Source organism: Trichosurus vulpecula, chromosome 4, assembly GCF_011100635.1.
Source record: "Trichosurus vulpecula isolate mTriVul1 chromosome 4, mTriVul1.pri, whole genome shotgun sequence".
NCBI classification, from domain to species: Eukaryota; Metazoa; Chordata; class Mammalia; order Diprotodontia; family Phalangeridae; genus Trichosurus; species Trichosurus vulpecula.
Window position 1 is genome coordinate 130,000,664 of NC_050576.1, and position 14,465 is coordinate 130,015,128.

At 35.5% G+C, this 14,465-nt stretch overlaps 1 protein-coding gene across 1 annotated transcript in view; it reads left to right on the top strand.

Annotated features, from left to right (window-relative positions):
- Positions 1-14,465, top strand: part of DNAH14 (dynein axonemal heavy chain 14) — a 377,809-nt gene that overhangs the window by 15,433 nt on the left and 347,911 nt on the right. Inside the window, exons 4-7 of the mRNA XM_036755542.1 lie at positions 129-259; positions 5,859-6,023; positions 9,951-10,063; positions 13,440-13,502. Coding sequence (XP_036611437.1) covers positions 129-259; positions 5,859-6,023; positions 9,951-10,063; positions 13,440-13,502 — 472 coding nt within the window. The remainder of the gene's footprint in view (positions 1-128; positions 260-5,858; positions 6,024-9,950; positions 10,064-13,439; positions 13,503-14,465) is intronic.

Sequence of the window (14,465 nt, forward strand, 5' to 3'; positions counted from 1 at the left end):
AGATTTGTAGAATGTATGTTTAGATATTTTCTGTATACAGATATTTATTATGCTGTGCAGAGACTTTGATCATTGAACTTATGGATATGGGACTTACACATGATCCATTATTTAATATTTTGAACTAGTGCCAAAGGATGACAATGCCGTAAGACATATTTTAAGACTAAGAGAGAAGCTGAATTGGAAAACTGAGTTTACAGCACGTGGGTTTGGCATAAAAAAACCTAAAGAGACCCATCTGAAGACTCCATTTATGGTATTTTTATTTATACTACTCATACATTTATACTATTTTTATTCAGTTTGGATAATTAAATATTGGAAAGTCATTTTAATCTGGATTTTATTTATTTTTCCAAACATATTTAGGAAAAGCAATGTGAGTGTGAAGTTTAAAGAAAAAACTCAAAACATCCAGTGACTGTTTTCTCATGCTCTTTATAAATGAGAGATAAGCCTGAGAAGTTGTTTCGGGAGCCACTACTCATTATGGTTGTTAGTAAATGAAGTAAAAAAAAAATTAATCACCCTGATGTTTGTTTATGTGATATTGAACATCTTCTCTTAACCTGTAGTCCAGGAACATTATAAAAATATTGTGATAACAGTATTTCAATATAATTGGTTTCCTTTGTAATCCCGTGTGTTTTATTTTAACCTTTTAAAAACATTCCTCTGAGAAGGGGCTCATAGGCTTCAGCAGACTGCACAAAGGGTCCATAATACAAAAAGGCTTAAGAACCCTTGATCTAGATGGGGGGAGGGGAAACCCGCAGCTTGGAGGTCAAACTTGTGTTTGGATTCAGTCAAAGGGCAGCACTTGAAGACCCCTCAAGGCCTCAGGTTCCTCACCCTTGATCTAGATTGATTGAATTAACTGAATATTTTTGTCATAATGGGTAAGTTGTATAATGTCTTAAGGTTTACAAAGTGCATTATCTTTTTAAATCTTCACAGCAGTCCTATGAAATGGGTATTACTATTATCCCTACTTTGCAGATAGGAAAATTGAGATTTGGGTTAAGTGACTTGCATATATTTACATGTTGTCATTTTTTTCAGTCATATCCAACTCTTTGTGACTTCATTTGGGGTTTTCTTGGCAGATATACTGAAGTGGAATGCCATTTTCTTCTCCACCTCCTTTTATGAATAAGGACTGAGACATACAGGGTTAAGTGACTTGTGCAGGGTCACACAGCTTTTGAGTATCTGAGGCCAGATTTGAGCTCACCAAGATTTATCTTTCTGATTCCAAGCCCAGTTCACTATCCACTGTGCCACCTAGTAAATGTCAGAGGAGGGATTTGAATCCAGTTCTCTCCTGTTTTCAGGTTCAACCTTCTTTTCTCTTTATCATGCTGCCTTTTCACATTAATGTAACTGTAAGCTTCATGAATCACTTAACCATCCAAGGGGAACAGTATGTTGCTTTTTCTAAACTGGAAGAACCAAAAACCTTTCAGAAAAACAAATGATCAGTAATTAAGTCAGACATTGAATACTTTCCATGTGTCAGGCATTCTGCTAAAGGCTCAGAATATGAAGGAAAAATCAAAATAGTCCCTTCCCTCAAGGAGATTTAAGTTTTAGTGGCAAGGCAGAGATAACATTATATGTATAAGTCTAGGTTGTTGAATCCTCCTTAATATCCATTCCAGTTCTGAGATCCTGGACATGTCATATAACTTTTCTCAACCTATTTCCTCATCTGTAAAATGGGGATAATAATAGTGTCTACCACAACACAGGATTGTTGTGAGGAACAAATGAAACAATGTAAGTACTTTGTAAACCTTAAAGTGCTATATAAATGTCAGCTATCATTATTAATAAATACATATATACAAGATACCTACAGAGTAGACATAAGGTAACATTTAAGCCAAGTCTTGAAGGAAGCCAGAGATTTTTTAATCTCTTTTTAAGTCAGTAATTTGTCCCTATGATTAGTTTTGGTTAAATTTTCTTTGATGAGACCCTGTTCCCAAAGGCTCTCTTCCCCTGCTCCCCAGTTTAGATGCAGTGGAGGGTAGGGAGACTATGAAGAAGGCTTTTGTAATTGTTTAGAAAAGAAAGGACAGGGGGCTGAAATATAGCAATGGCTGTGTGAGTAGAGAGAAAAGGATATAATGTGAGAAATGTGGCTGAAAAAAGATTTGGCCACTGTTTGGATAGATGGGGTGAATAAGAATGAAGAGTAGAGGTTTACTCTGAGGTTATCCATTTGGATGATTGGGAAAATGGTAGTACCTTCAAGAATAATAGGGAAATTTGGAAGAAGGTTGCATTTTGGTGGGAGGTAATAAGTGTAGTTTTAGACATGTTTAATTCGAGATATGAAACATGCAATCGGAAATATCTAAGCCATAGTCGATATGGGATTAGATTTCAACAAAGATACTAGGACTAGATATATAGAATAAAGAATCATAACCATAGAGGTAATGTGTGATACAATAAAAAAGAGATAAAAAGGGAAGAGGTCCCAGGATAGAATTTTGTGGAACACCCTCAGTTTGTGGGTGTGGCAAGGATGAAGATCGAGCCAAAGGAGACTGAGAAGAAGGAGCTATCAGACAGGTAGGAAGAGAAACAAAAGAGTAATAATGTCAAAGGAAAAGGAAAAAACCAAAGATGAAAGAGTATCCTGAAGGAAAGGGTGGTCAGTAGTGTCAGATGCTACAGAGAGGTCCATAAAGAGAAAAATTCAGATATACACTAAAACTAGAAAAAAATAACAGAAAATATACATACAAGAGGAATTTTTTCAAATTAGAGGAGAAATAGATTAATGGGAGGACAAAAACATTGTACAATTGATAGGTTAAAACTAAAATATGATTCTTTAAAAGGACAAAGAACATTAATAAACCTTAAGCTAATATTATCAATGAAAAAGAAGGAGGAAAATCAAATTGCCAAATTAAAAATTAAACAAGGGAAAGTCAGACCACTGAGAAGAAATAAAAATAACTATCTAGATATATTACCCATACTTATATGCCTGCAAATCTTAGAACTTTGAAAATTATATTATCTACTAATATTTAAAATATTAACATTTAGTATTAACCTGAAATAGAGATCTTTACCCAATATCAGAAAAAGAAATTGAAGTACCTATAGTGAAGTACCAAAGGAAGGCACCTTTGGTCTAGGTGAGTTTAAAGCTAAATTTTATTTTGTTAAAACAAAATTGCACAAATAGTTATAAAAATTGAGAAAGAAAACATTATACTGTATTCATTTTATGACTCACATATACTTCTGATACTTCAACCAGAAAATGACAAAGCAAGGAAAGCAAATTATAGGTCAATATCACTAATGGATATAATTTAAAATTTTTAAATAAAATTCCAGCAAAAAGACTATCTATCTATCTATATCTATATATATATATATATATATATATATATATATATATATATATATCCAAAGAATTACTCCTTGTAAACAAGTTGGATTTATACCAATGATTAAAAGATGGTGCAACATGAGGAGGACAACTAACTTAATAACAAAGCACAGTACTTATGATAAACTTTTAAAGCACAGCCATAGAAAGACCATTTTTAATAAGATAGAAAGTATACACCTAAAACCAAAAATGAGAATAATTTATAGTGGAAGATTGCCAGAAACTTTTCCAATTTATATGAGTAAAGTAAGGATCTCCCCTATAACCATTGCCATTTGATATAGTTTTAGAAATACTAGTGGTAGAAATAAGATAAGAAAAAGTAATCTATGTGCTAGGGAGACAAGAAAAATGAAATAGGGCCAGCCCTCAAGGAGCTTACATTCTTTGGGGGGAAATAACATGCATATGAATAAGTAAATATAAATCAACTTGAGGACTGTGGGTGAGGAAAGCACTAGTAACTGGTGGCAGATAGGTAGCACATGTACACAATTTTCAGATAACACAGTTGAGAGGGATACCTCATGGGTAAGATAGAGCCAGGATCTAAAATCATCTAAGGCTAGAATGTTGGGTTGAAACTAACAAAATAAAAAATAATAGGGATAAATGTAGCATTGTACATTTGCATTGAAAAAATGAACTTGGCAAATAAAAGCTGTATGGCAGGTTGTCTGAAAAAAGATCCAGAGGCTTTAATTGCAAATTGGATATGTTTCGTCAGGGAATCTTGATGACCAAGATCCTTGATTCCATTAGCTGTACTGATAAAAGGAAGTACTAGGAAGGTCATTATGTTTATGTTCATTTATGTTTTGGGACCTCAGTTTCTTCATCTGTAAAATGAGCAGGTTGAAGTAACTCTAAATCTACGACTGATCCAATGAGGAATGGGTGTCATGAACAGAACATTAGATTTGAAATCAGAAGATGTGGATTTGATTCTCCAAATCAATGCATATCACAAATCTTGTAATACTTAGTATACAGTGTTTGTGCATTGTGGTTGTAGAAAAAAATGCATCATTGGGTTGCCAACTCGCCTCCAAACTTAAACAATTTTGAGGCCTCTAATCTGAACCTTTGCATTTTGGTAGAAGCTACTAGAGCTTCAACTGTATTTGGCACAGCCTTCAAGAATCTGGACTTTGCCTTCAGACCATGGAGAGACTTTAGTGGAGGAATAGCAACAACTACAACCACAATAATAATGTCAAGAAAACATATGCCTTTTACATGGTACATTTTACTTTTCTCATTCTCTTTGAACATCAGCAAAGGGCATCAGATCTGAAAAGGGATAGTCATTCTTATAATAAATAACATTGTGATGAGGACCTTTTCAATTGTCAAACAGGCTCAGATCTAGTTGTTAGCCAGCAGAAGAGGTATCACAATCTGTATAACAAGTTTAGGATAACAAGTGTGGAGCTGGAAGGAATGTTAATGAATTTGTTATTGAGTCACTATCGCCATTAGTACTTAAATGAATGGCGTGTTCCGTAATAACATTCCGAGTCAGACAGAAATCTTGTGTCAGTATGAAAATTTCCTGGCAATATGACAAGTATTACAGAAAGAGAATTTCTAAGATATTTGGACAAAGTCATATAGATTCAAAGTAGTTGTACCTTTATAAGCATTTTACCAGCCCACACACTATGTAAAATTTTTTAAAGCTTTCATAATAATTGTTGGCATTTCTGTAATGTTTTAAGGTTCACAAAACACTTTCCAAACAATATGTCATCTGAACCTCACTGCAGTTTACCTCCGTTTTAGAGGTATAGAAACTGGGGCCTCAGGGATGTTAAATTACTTCCCCAAGATATACGGGATATATATTAGTGGGGAGATTCTAATTCAGGGCTCACCTAATTCCTAGTCCAACATTCTTTTCATCATACCATATTACCTCTTTAATTGAACATCATTGGAAAATATGAGTTATCTTTCCTTTTTATTTTTCCTAGATCCTTCACATTTCCTCCATTAAAGTCCTACTGAATTGTCTCATTTAGTGGGTGAAAGAGATCTTGGATTATTGAAGGATAAGCCAGCAGAATACACAATTCAGCTGGTGTTGGGAAAGGCTTCCAATTTGAACTCAGTCTCATACAGATTCTTTCATAAGGATTAGCCTATTTATTTCAGAGACACTTAACTCTAGATGCCTGGCATCTAGGAGATGACGTGGGTTTTGTGGATTTTTTGCCAAAGGAATTCATATAACTATTTACCTAAGGCATAGAGGAGTTGCCCTCTGTTTTAGTGGAGACAGCATCCATACTGATCAAATCATACATCTTTTAAAGAACTGAAAAAAAAATTTCATATTTATACTTTCTAACAATTTAATTAACTTTCTGATTGTAATTAGGTTATTCTTAATTAAACAAAATAAAGATAAAATGTTTTCTCTTCATAGGAATCAGGACAGATTGAAGATGATGGAGAGTATGTATATGGACTTCTCAGAAATAGAAACAATTGCAGAGCTCTTTATAACCCATATGATATTCAAGTAGTTTCTACAAATGAAGCTAGAACCTGCCAAGTTTTTTGGATTATTACAGCTTCATTTGTCTCAAAGGTAATGCATCCTGCTGGACAATTAATTTATTCATAATCAATTTAAGAAAATATTATCTCTATGGTTGAATTTGATGAATCCGTTGTCTTTAAAAAACCTCTAGCAATAATAGAAGCATATGGAAAATAAATACTATTAGTCCGTCAACAAGCAGTTGTGGTTTCTATGTGGTAGACACTGTACTAAAAATTCCCTGGCACTGTGAATTTAAAAAAAAAATTAAGTTAAAACCTCAAAACAGTTATATACAAAATAGGTTTATACAAGATGCAGGCAGAATAAATGGCAGGTAACCTTAGAGGGAAGGATCAAATAGATAGAAGAATGAAAAGAGCCTAAGGTGTTTTCTGGGTTAAGTCTTAAGGAAGGTATGTCTCTGGCCTCCCAAGATGAGCAGGTACAACTTTCCTTGAATGTGAGTCAGTTCAAAGGCACAGATGGAATGTCATGTAAAGAACTGGCAAGTAGGGTGGTATCCCTGGATCTTAGACTGTGATGTGGGAAGTGTGAGAAGGCTGGAAAGGTAGGAAGGGGCCAGATTGTGAAGAACTTTATATGCCAAGCAGAGGACTTTGTCTCTGATCTTGGAGATCAATTTATTGAGCAGAGGGGTGTGACATAGTTAAACCCAAGATTTAGGAAAAAGCAACTGCACAGATGATAGATTGGAGTGGGGAGAGACTTGAGGCAGGGAAATCAGTTAGAAAGCTTTTGCATTCCCCTTCCAATTATGTTGCTGAGTCTTAAGAATTTTGCCATCGTGGCTCAGCTGCTCTCACACCCTGAGCCAATCCTCTGTGCCTAGGACTTTCTTACCCTACAATATTCTTCTGCTATGCCATTTCCTTTCTCCCATTGGTGAGTTCTTTTGGGGTGGGGCTCCATTTTGGGAATGGACCCAGGCTGGACATGCTTTATTCCCTTCCCTCTTTGCTTCTGACCCTAAGGACTTTGCCATTATGCCAGGCATGAGTACTCCTATCTCCTCCCTCACCCCTCACCTTTTTTACATATTATCTTAGCTCCATTAGAATGTAAGTTCCTTGAGGGTATCTTTCTTTTTTCTTCTGTTTTTATCCCAAGTTCTTAGGACTGTATGTGGCACATAGTAAACACTTAATAAATGTTTGTTACCTACCTATCTATAAGGTCCAGAATTCCACTGGCTGGGGAACTCTGTACCTCCCCCATAACCATCAGGTACTCTTTTTTCTACCAAAGGAAGAGGCCAAGTATCTCCATATTGATTATAGATAGTTTAATCAGTCATTATGAATACTTACAAACAAGGGCAATCTTCGGTCTGTGGAGGCAGCTAGACAGTTTTGTGGGTGCCTGCTGAAGAACCCCAAGATCCCCGTGGTAATTATAAAAAAAAACAAAGGCAGGGGGAGCTAGAGAGTGCATCACCCCTGATTGGTGGATATTTTTGTTTTTCTGCTTAGTAATGAGTTTGGGAGTTAAGCCAATGTTATGCCCAAACATAAGTTTGTGTATTGATCATGTCCCAATCGCAATATTCTTGTTTTGGCTTTCATAGGTCATGGTGTCTTAAGTTTTGACTCAGTGTCTAAATTATGATTTAGTATCTAAGTCACAATTTGCAAACAAGTCACCATATTCAGGCTTCTACCATTCATAGAGTATAAGTTTTTATGACTTTTCACTTATTGCTGTATTTTAGGGCTTTTTCCCAATTTGAACTCTACACTATCTATAGACTAGGTGAGAAGTGCTGAGGGCCTGGAAATAAGGTGATAGCTGTGTGAATAGAGAAAAGAAAATATTTAAGAGAAATGTTAAGATAGAAAAAACAAGATTTCATAACTCATTGATACAGGAAATGGATGAGAGTGAAGAGTTGAGAATAATACTGGAATTGGCAGCTTGGATGGTGATGCCCTTGGTAGTGATAAGGAGGTCCAGTAGAGGGGAGGGTTTGAGGGTAAAGATAACGAGTTGTGTTTGGGGTGTTTTGAGTGTGAGATAACTACAAGATATCCAGTTCAAAATGTCTAATAGGCAGTTGGGGTTGTAGGACTGGAGCTAAGAGGAGAGATGAGGGCTTTGTATCTATACCTGTATCTGTATCTATACCCATTTGGAAATCATATGCATATGGGATCACTGAAATTCTATAGAGAGAAAAGAGAAGAGGGTCCAGTACAGAGCTTTGGGGGACACCCGTAGCATGGGAATGTGATAAGGATGAAGATCTAAAAAAGGAGAGACTGATTAGGATCTTTCAGACTAATAGGAGAAAAACCAAGAAAGCAATGTCATGAAACCCCAGAGAGTATGTCCAGGAGAAGAAGGTGATGATCAGCGTCAGATGCTGCAGAGAAATCAAGAAGGGGTTTGAGAGGCAATCGAGATTGCTTCTCAGTCTCTTGATATGGCAATCAAGAGATTACCAATGACTTTGGAAAAATAGTTTCAGTAGCATGCTGAGGTTGGAAGTCAAACTGCAGAAGGTTCTGAAGAGAGGGAGAATAGAGGAAGTAGAAGCATTGAGTATAGCCATTTGGGGTGGGAGTGGGAGGGACTTAATGGAGAAGTGGAGGAGAGATATAGGCAATAACTAGTGAGGCTGGTAGAATCAATTGAGGAATGGAAGAGATTCTAACATTTTTGTAAGTGATGGAGAATGCGCCAGTAGATGAGAGAGATCAAAGATTAGAGTGAGGGTTATATTGGTGGCATTTGGCTAGAGAAAATGGGAAGGGATGAGATCTAGGATTCATATTGAGGCACTGGCCTTTGTAAGGAGTTTTTATCAGAGACTAAAGACAGAGAGCTTAGATAAAACATTTATTAAGTGCTCACTGTGTACCAAACACTGTGCTATGTGGAATAATTTGAGAGGAATGTGAGGTAGAAAAAGGGAAGAAAAAGTGGCTTATAGTGCATGACTTCAATTTTTTCAGTATAAAATGTGAGGAAAAGTATTCAATAGAAAAAGGCGATGGAGCAAAAGATAAAATAGATAACTGATTTTGTGAAACTAAGAAGCTTGTGCACAGATAAGATTAACACACCCAGGACAATAAATATAGGGATCAAATGGGAAAGAAATTGTATTAAATTTCTCTGATAAAATATAATAATAAATAAATAATACATTATATTATATAAATTATATAAATAATAAATAAAAATATATTTCTCTGATAATAAATATATATATTCACACACATATACATATACATACATATGTGCGTATGTAGGTGTATGTATATGTGTGTATGTATACCCAAATAACGGCCATTCCTCAGATAAATTGTCAAAGAATAGGAGAGGATAGTTCTCAAATGAATTGCGAAGTATTGACAACCACATGAAAGAATGCTCTAAATTGCTGATAGTAAGAGAAATGCAAATGAGAACAACTTTGTGGTTTTGCCTCACACCCTGCAAATTGATGAAGATGACCAAAAATGGCAGTAGTAAATTCTGGAGGGGTTGTGGAATGATAGGCACACTGGTATATTATTGGTGGAGCTGTGAAGTGATACAACTGTTTTGTAGAGCAATTTGGAATTATGCAAATAAAGTAGCTAAATTGTTTTTCCTTCTGGACCAGAGATTCCATTACCAAAGAAGCTATCAATAAGAAGAAGTTCCCCATGTACGCCAAAGTATTTATAGCAGCACTTTTTATGAGAGCAAAGAATTAAAAATAAAATAAATGCCCATCTACTGCTAGTTATTGGAATGGGTTATTTATGAAGACAAGTTTTGCTCTTTAATGTTAACTAAGATTTTCTGGAGAATACAATAGAAGATATGACTTGAGACAGGAGATTGTATGTAATTTTCATTACTACTTAAATTCATAATTTCCTTAATTCTATGTGAATAGGTACTTTTCCTTTTATTTAAATTTTCCTTTAAACAAAATCAGAGCTTTGTTCTTTGGTTTTTCAGGTTACTCGAGTAGGTAAGACAGAAGAAGTAGAAATGACACCTGTCATGGAATGGCTTGTGGAAAGAAATCACTTCATTGCATTCCATAAATATTCTTTCTTTTTCAAATTCAGGTAAGACAAATAATTATATTCAGGGAAAGCTATGCAGCTTCCTAGAAAGTGGAGAGAACTGAGCAGCTAGATTCTAATATAGTAACACATCATTCGTCTACTGTTTGCTGTGGACAGGGGTTATGGGAATTATAGTCAAGAAGGACCTTAGATGATAATCTGTTAAGTGCACCTCACCTAATAGGTAAGGAAATTGTGCCCTGAAAATGTAAAATCATGTGACAGATAAAGAGCTCAACTGGGGCCGTCTTCAGACTCCATCCACTCTTTTCTAACTATGCAATATCAATTTATTTTCCAAATAATTTAGTTTCTGCCTTTAGCCACTGAAAATTTTAATCACTTCTATTAGAAATCTTTAAAAATTATACATTTTCTTATTCAAAGCATGACCATTTACTGTATAGCAATGTATTACATTTTTAAAATAATATTCTCAGAAAATATTAGGTGTACAGGACTGCCTTTCTGCTCAATATGTATAGAACACTGTGCTTTTGAGGATTCTATATGGTCTTAAAGTGTTTTTATTTCTTCCTCCCCCCCCCCACCATGTCTGAAATGTAATCTACCCTTACCTGTGCTCAGAGTCAAGTCTAATCAACAAATATTTATTAAGCACCTACCATATGCCAGGCACTGTGCTAAGTGCTGTGTAAAAAACAAACAACAACAACAAAAAACCAGTCCCTGCTCTCAAGAAGATCATAGTCTAATGGGGGAGACCACATGCAAGCAATTCTGTACATATGGAATAAATTGGAGCTAATCTGAGGGGGAAGGCACTAACATTAAGGAAAACTGGAAAAGTCTTCTTGCAGAATGTAGAACTTTAGCTGAGACTTTAAGGAAGCCAGGAAAACCAAGAGGCAGAGATGAGGAGGGAGAACATTCCAGGGAGGGGCGACAGCCAGTATAAATGCTCAAAGTCGTAATATGAATTGTCCTGTTAGAGAAATGGGAAAGAGACCATCTTCACTGGATCACAGAATATCTGGAAGTGTGTAAGGTGCAAAAAATGGAAGTTAAAAAATAAGAAAAGTAGGAAAAGGCCAGGTTATGAAGTGGTTATAAAAGGCAAACAGAGGATTTTATATTTGTGTTATATTATGTTGCAGTAATTCTAATATGAAGTGATGAGAGCCTGCACCAGAGTAGCAGCAGTGTCAGCAGAGAGAAGGGGATGTGTATGAAAGAAGCTATGAAGATAGAATTAACAAGACTTGGCAATAGATTGAATACTGGGAGGAGATGAGAGAGTGAGGAGTCAAGGTGACAACTAGCTTATGAGCCTGAGTGATGATGGAGACAGTGGTACCCTTAACAGTAATAAAGAATTTAAGAAGAGGGTAGGGTTGGGGGGGAAAGATAATGAGTTCCGTTTGGACTTCTTGATTTTAAGATGTCTACATGCTATCCAATTTGAGATGTCCAATGAATAGTTGGAAATAGAAGACTGAAGTTTGAGAGGTTATGACTAGAAAAACAGATATAAGAATTATCTACATGGAGATGATAATTGAATTCATGGGAGCTGATGAGATCACAAAGTGAAACAATATAGAGAGTGAAGAGAATAGGGCCCAGAATAGAGCTCAGTGGGACATCCACAGTTAGCAGACACAATCTAGATGAATATCCAGCAAAGGACACTGAGAAGTGTAATGGCAAGTAAAGTGGGACTTTTTGTTGTCTTATGTTTTGTTGGAGTACTTTTCAGCACTAAAGCAATCAAGTGCCTTTGAGTCTTGCCTTTGTTTCAATCAAGAGTCTTTGATTGAATCCGGAGTCTTTGATGACCTGCTTAAGTCATGGGAAGGCTTAGGTCACATGGGTTTGAGTCGCATGGTTGTGGCACCCTCTGACACTGAAGAAATGTGTATATACTCTGAGGTTAGCATTTTGCTTGGGGCTCACTCCCTGGATGAGTATCCTGTGATTTGACCACATGAAACTCTGGGTAGCCATTAAGGAGCCCGCCAGCTTTGAAAAACCCAGATGTTGGTGCTTCTCTCTCTGGTAACTATGTATGTCAGATGGCTAGAAGCCTGTCTGTTGATTTGTGTTATTTTGCTCTGTTTATATAATTTCTGCTTGTAATTTCTGTTTGTGTTTTCTCTGAAGTTCAGGGTGCTAACTTTCTCCCCTGACCTAAGTGAATGATATATGTATGTTTAGTTGAAGTAAAATTGTTAACCCCTTAAAGTTGTTTTGCTTAGAAAAGCAGATCAAAGAATCTATTCTAGTAGCCCTCCTGTGTGCTGGTGTTATTGGCCTTACACAGTCACAATAGCACCAAGTAGCATTGTTGTTACAAGAAGTAACTGTAAGTCAGATAGGAGGAGAACTAGGAAAGAGCAGTATCACAAAAACCTAGAGAGAAGAGAAAATCCAGGAAAACACAGTGATTGATGGTATCAAAAGTCTTGCTTTAAGATGCAGCTCAGATCCCATCTTTTGTAGGCAGACTTTCCTGATCTCCCAACTGCTGCCACCTTCCCTCTTAGACTACCTTACATTGCCACTTTGTGTGTGTGTGTGTGTGTGCATGTATTATTGACTTTATATTTACGCTCTTTATATTTCAAATGTAAACTCATTGTGAAAAGAGATTTTTTCATTCTTTGTACTGAAGTAATTTGTAGCTCTCTAAGACTATATTGTAGCTCAACTATCAGGTGAGAGTCAAAGTTATTACCTCTTTGCTGGAAGGTGTGACAAGCTAGACAATAAATATATAAGAAGGGAGGGAGAGTTTGCTCAGTCTCCAAGAACAGAGGTGATTCTGTGTCATCAATATTGAGTTGATTTAGGTTTTTACAAAATAGTGTTTTGTGCTATGAATTTTTTGAGTAACAAATCCACCTATGTTCAAATGTATGTTTCAGAACATATTTCAATGATAAATATGTCATAATTTTCTAATTGTGGATTTTTCCTGGTGCTCTCCTTCTTTACAAATGTTAATCATTAAAAATTGACTTTACTATGGTGATATAGAGACTGAGGCACAATTTTTTCTTGAAAAAGTACATTCTAACTCATAAAATTAACAGGCCAATAGGGTATATGATACACAGAAAATAATAAGCATAATTATATATTTTTAAGCCAGTTATCAAAATATATTTATAGTAAAAATTTGCATATTGCATGGCTCTTTGGGTCTTGTGATGACACTGATACATTACTGTATCCCCTATTTGACAATGTATTAAAAGTCTTATAGGGGTTTTTAGTTAATTGAACTCAGAATGGTAGCAACACTGAAAAGTAAGCTGGTCTAGGGTATTTACAAATATGAATAGGCCTCACCACAGAGATGTATAAGATACAATTCTAGTCCATTTTGTCTAAGATATGTTTCTTCTTTCAGAATAAGAAAATCATTTCTCATCTGGAAAAACAATGTTAAAAGAAGTAAAACAGACAAGAGCAAGTAAATATTCATTTATGTGATGTTTGTGAAAGTTTCAAAATGAAAATACATTTTAAACTGTAAGATTGAAACAGATGTAAATGACTTGTAATACGGTCATAGAATTAAAAAGGACTTTGGAAAGTCATTTAGTCTATCACCTTTATGTGCCTTTAGGGCAGTGTTTTTAAGCCATCTTTAATGATTTTTAAATCATATTGTGTGCTTGAAACATTATAGGGAATAATAGAATCATAGATCAATAAAAATAAACCTTAATTATCCCTTGGTCTTTGACCCAGATCCATGCTTCCAGAAGAGTGAATAAACATTTAAGCAATCCAAGATTGTTGATCTTATTTTGAAATACTTCCATGATTAGAGAATCTGTAGCCTTCCCCAATAACCCAATTTGTTGCTAATTATCCTATGCTTAAGAAATCTTTCCTTATCCTAAATTAAATTTTCTTTTGAAACAAGTTAAGCCCATTATTTCCTCTCATTTAATTTACTTTGGAAAGGGCAAAGAAGTGATTTGCATTTTCCTTATAACTCAGTATATTTGAAGACATTCCCAAGAATCACAGAATCTCAGCGTTTGAAGACATCTAGCCCAAACTGCATAGATAAGAACCCTTCCTCTGGTACACCTGAGAGGTAGTTGCTTGAATAACTTCAATTAGAGCCCCAAGTAACTTGTACTTTTAAATAGCTCTGATTTTTAGGAAGTTTTCTTTGACATCAAATCTAAATTTTCCTCTTTTCACCTTACCCAGTTTACTCCTACTTCTACCTTTTGAGGCCAAGAACAAATTTAATACATCTTTTATGTGTAAGAGAGCCTTTCAGTTATTCAAGACAGTGATATCCCCTTAAGTCTTCTTTTCTCCAAACTAAACATCCCCAGTTTTGACAACCAAAGTACATCAATGACCTCTTTTGTAATCACCAATTCTAATGAACTTCATCAATCCTCATCTCACC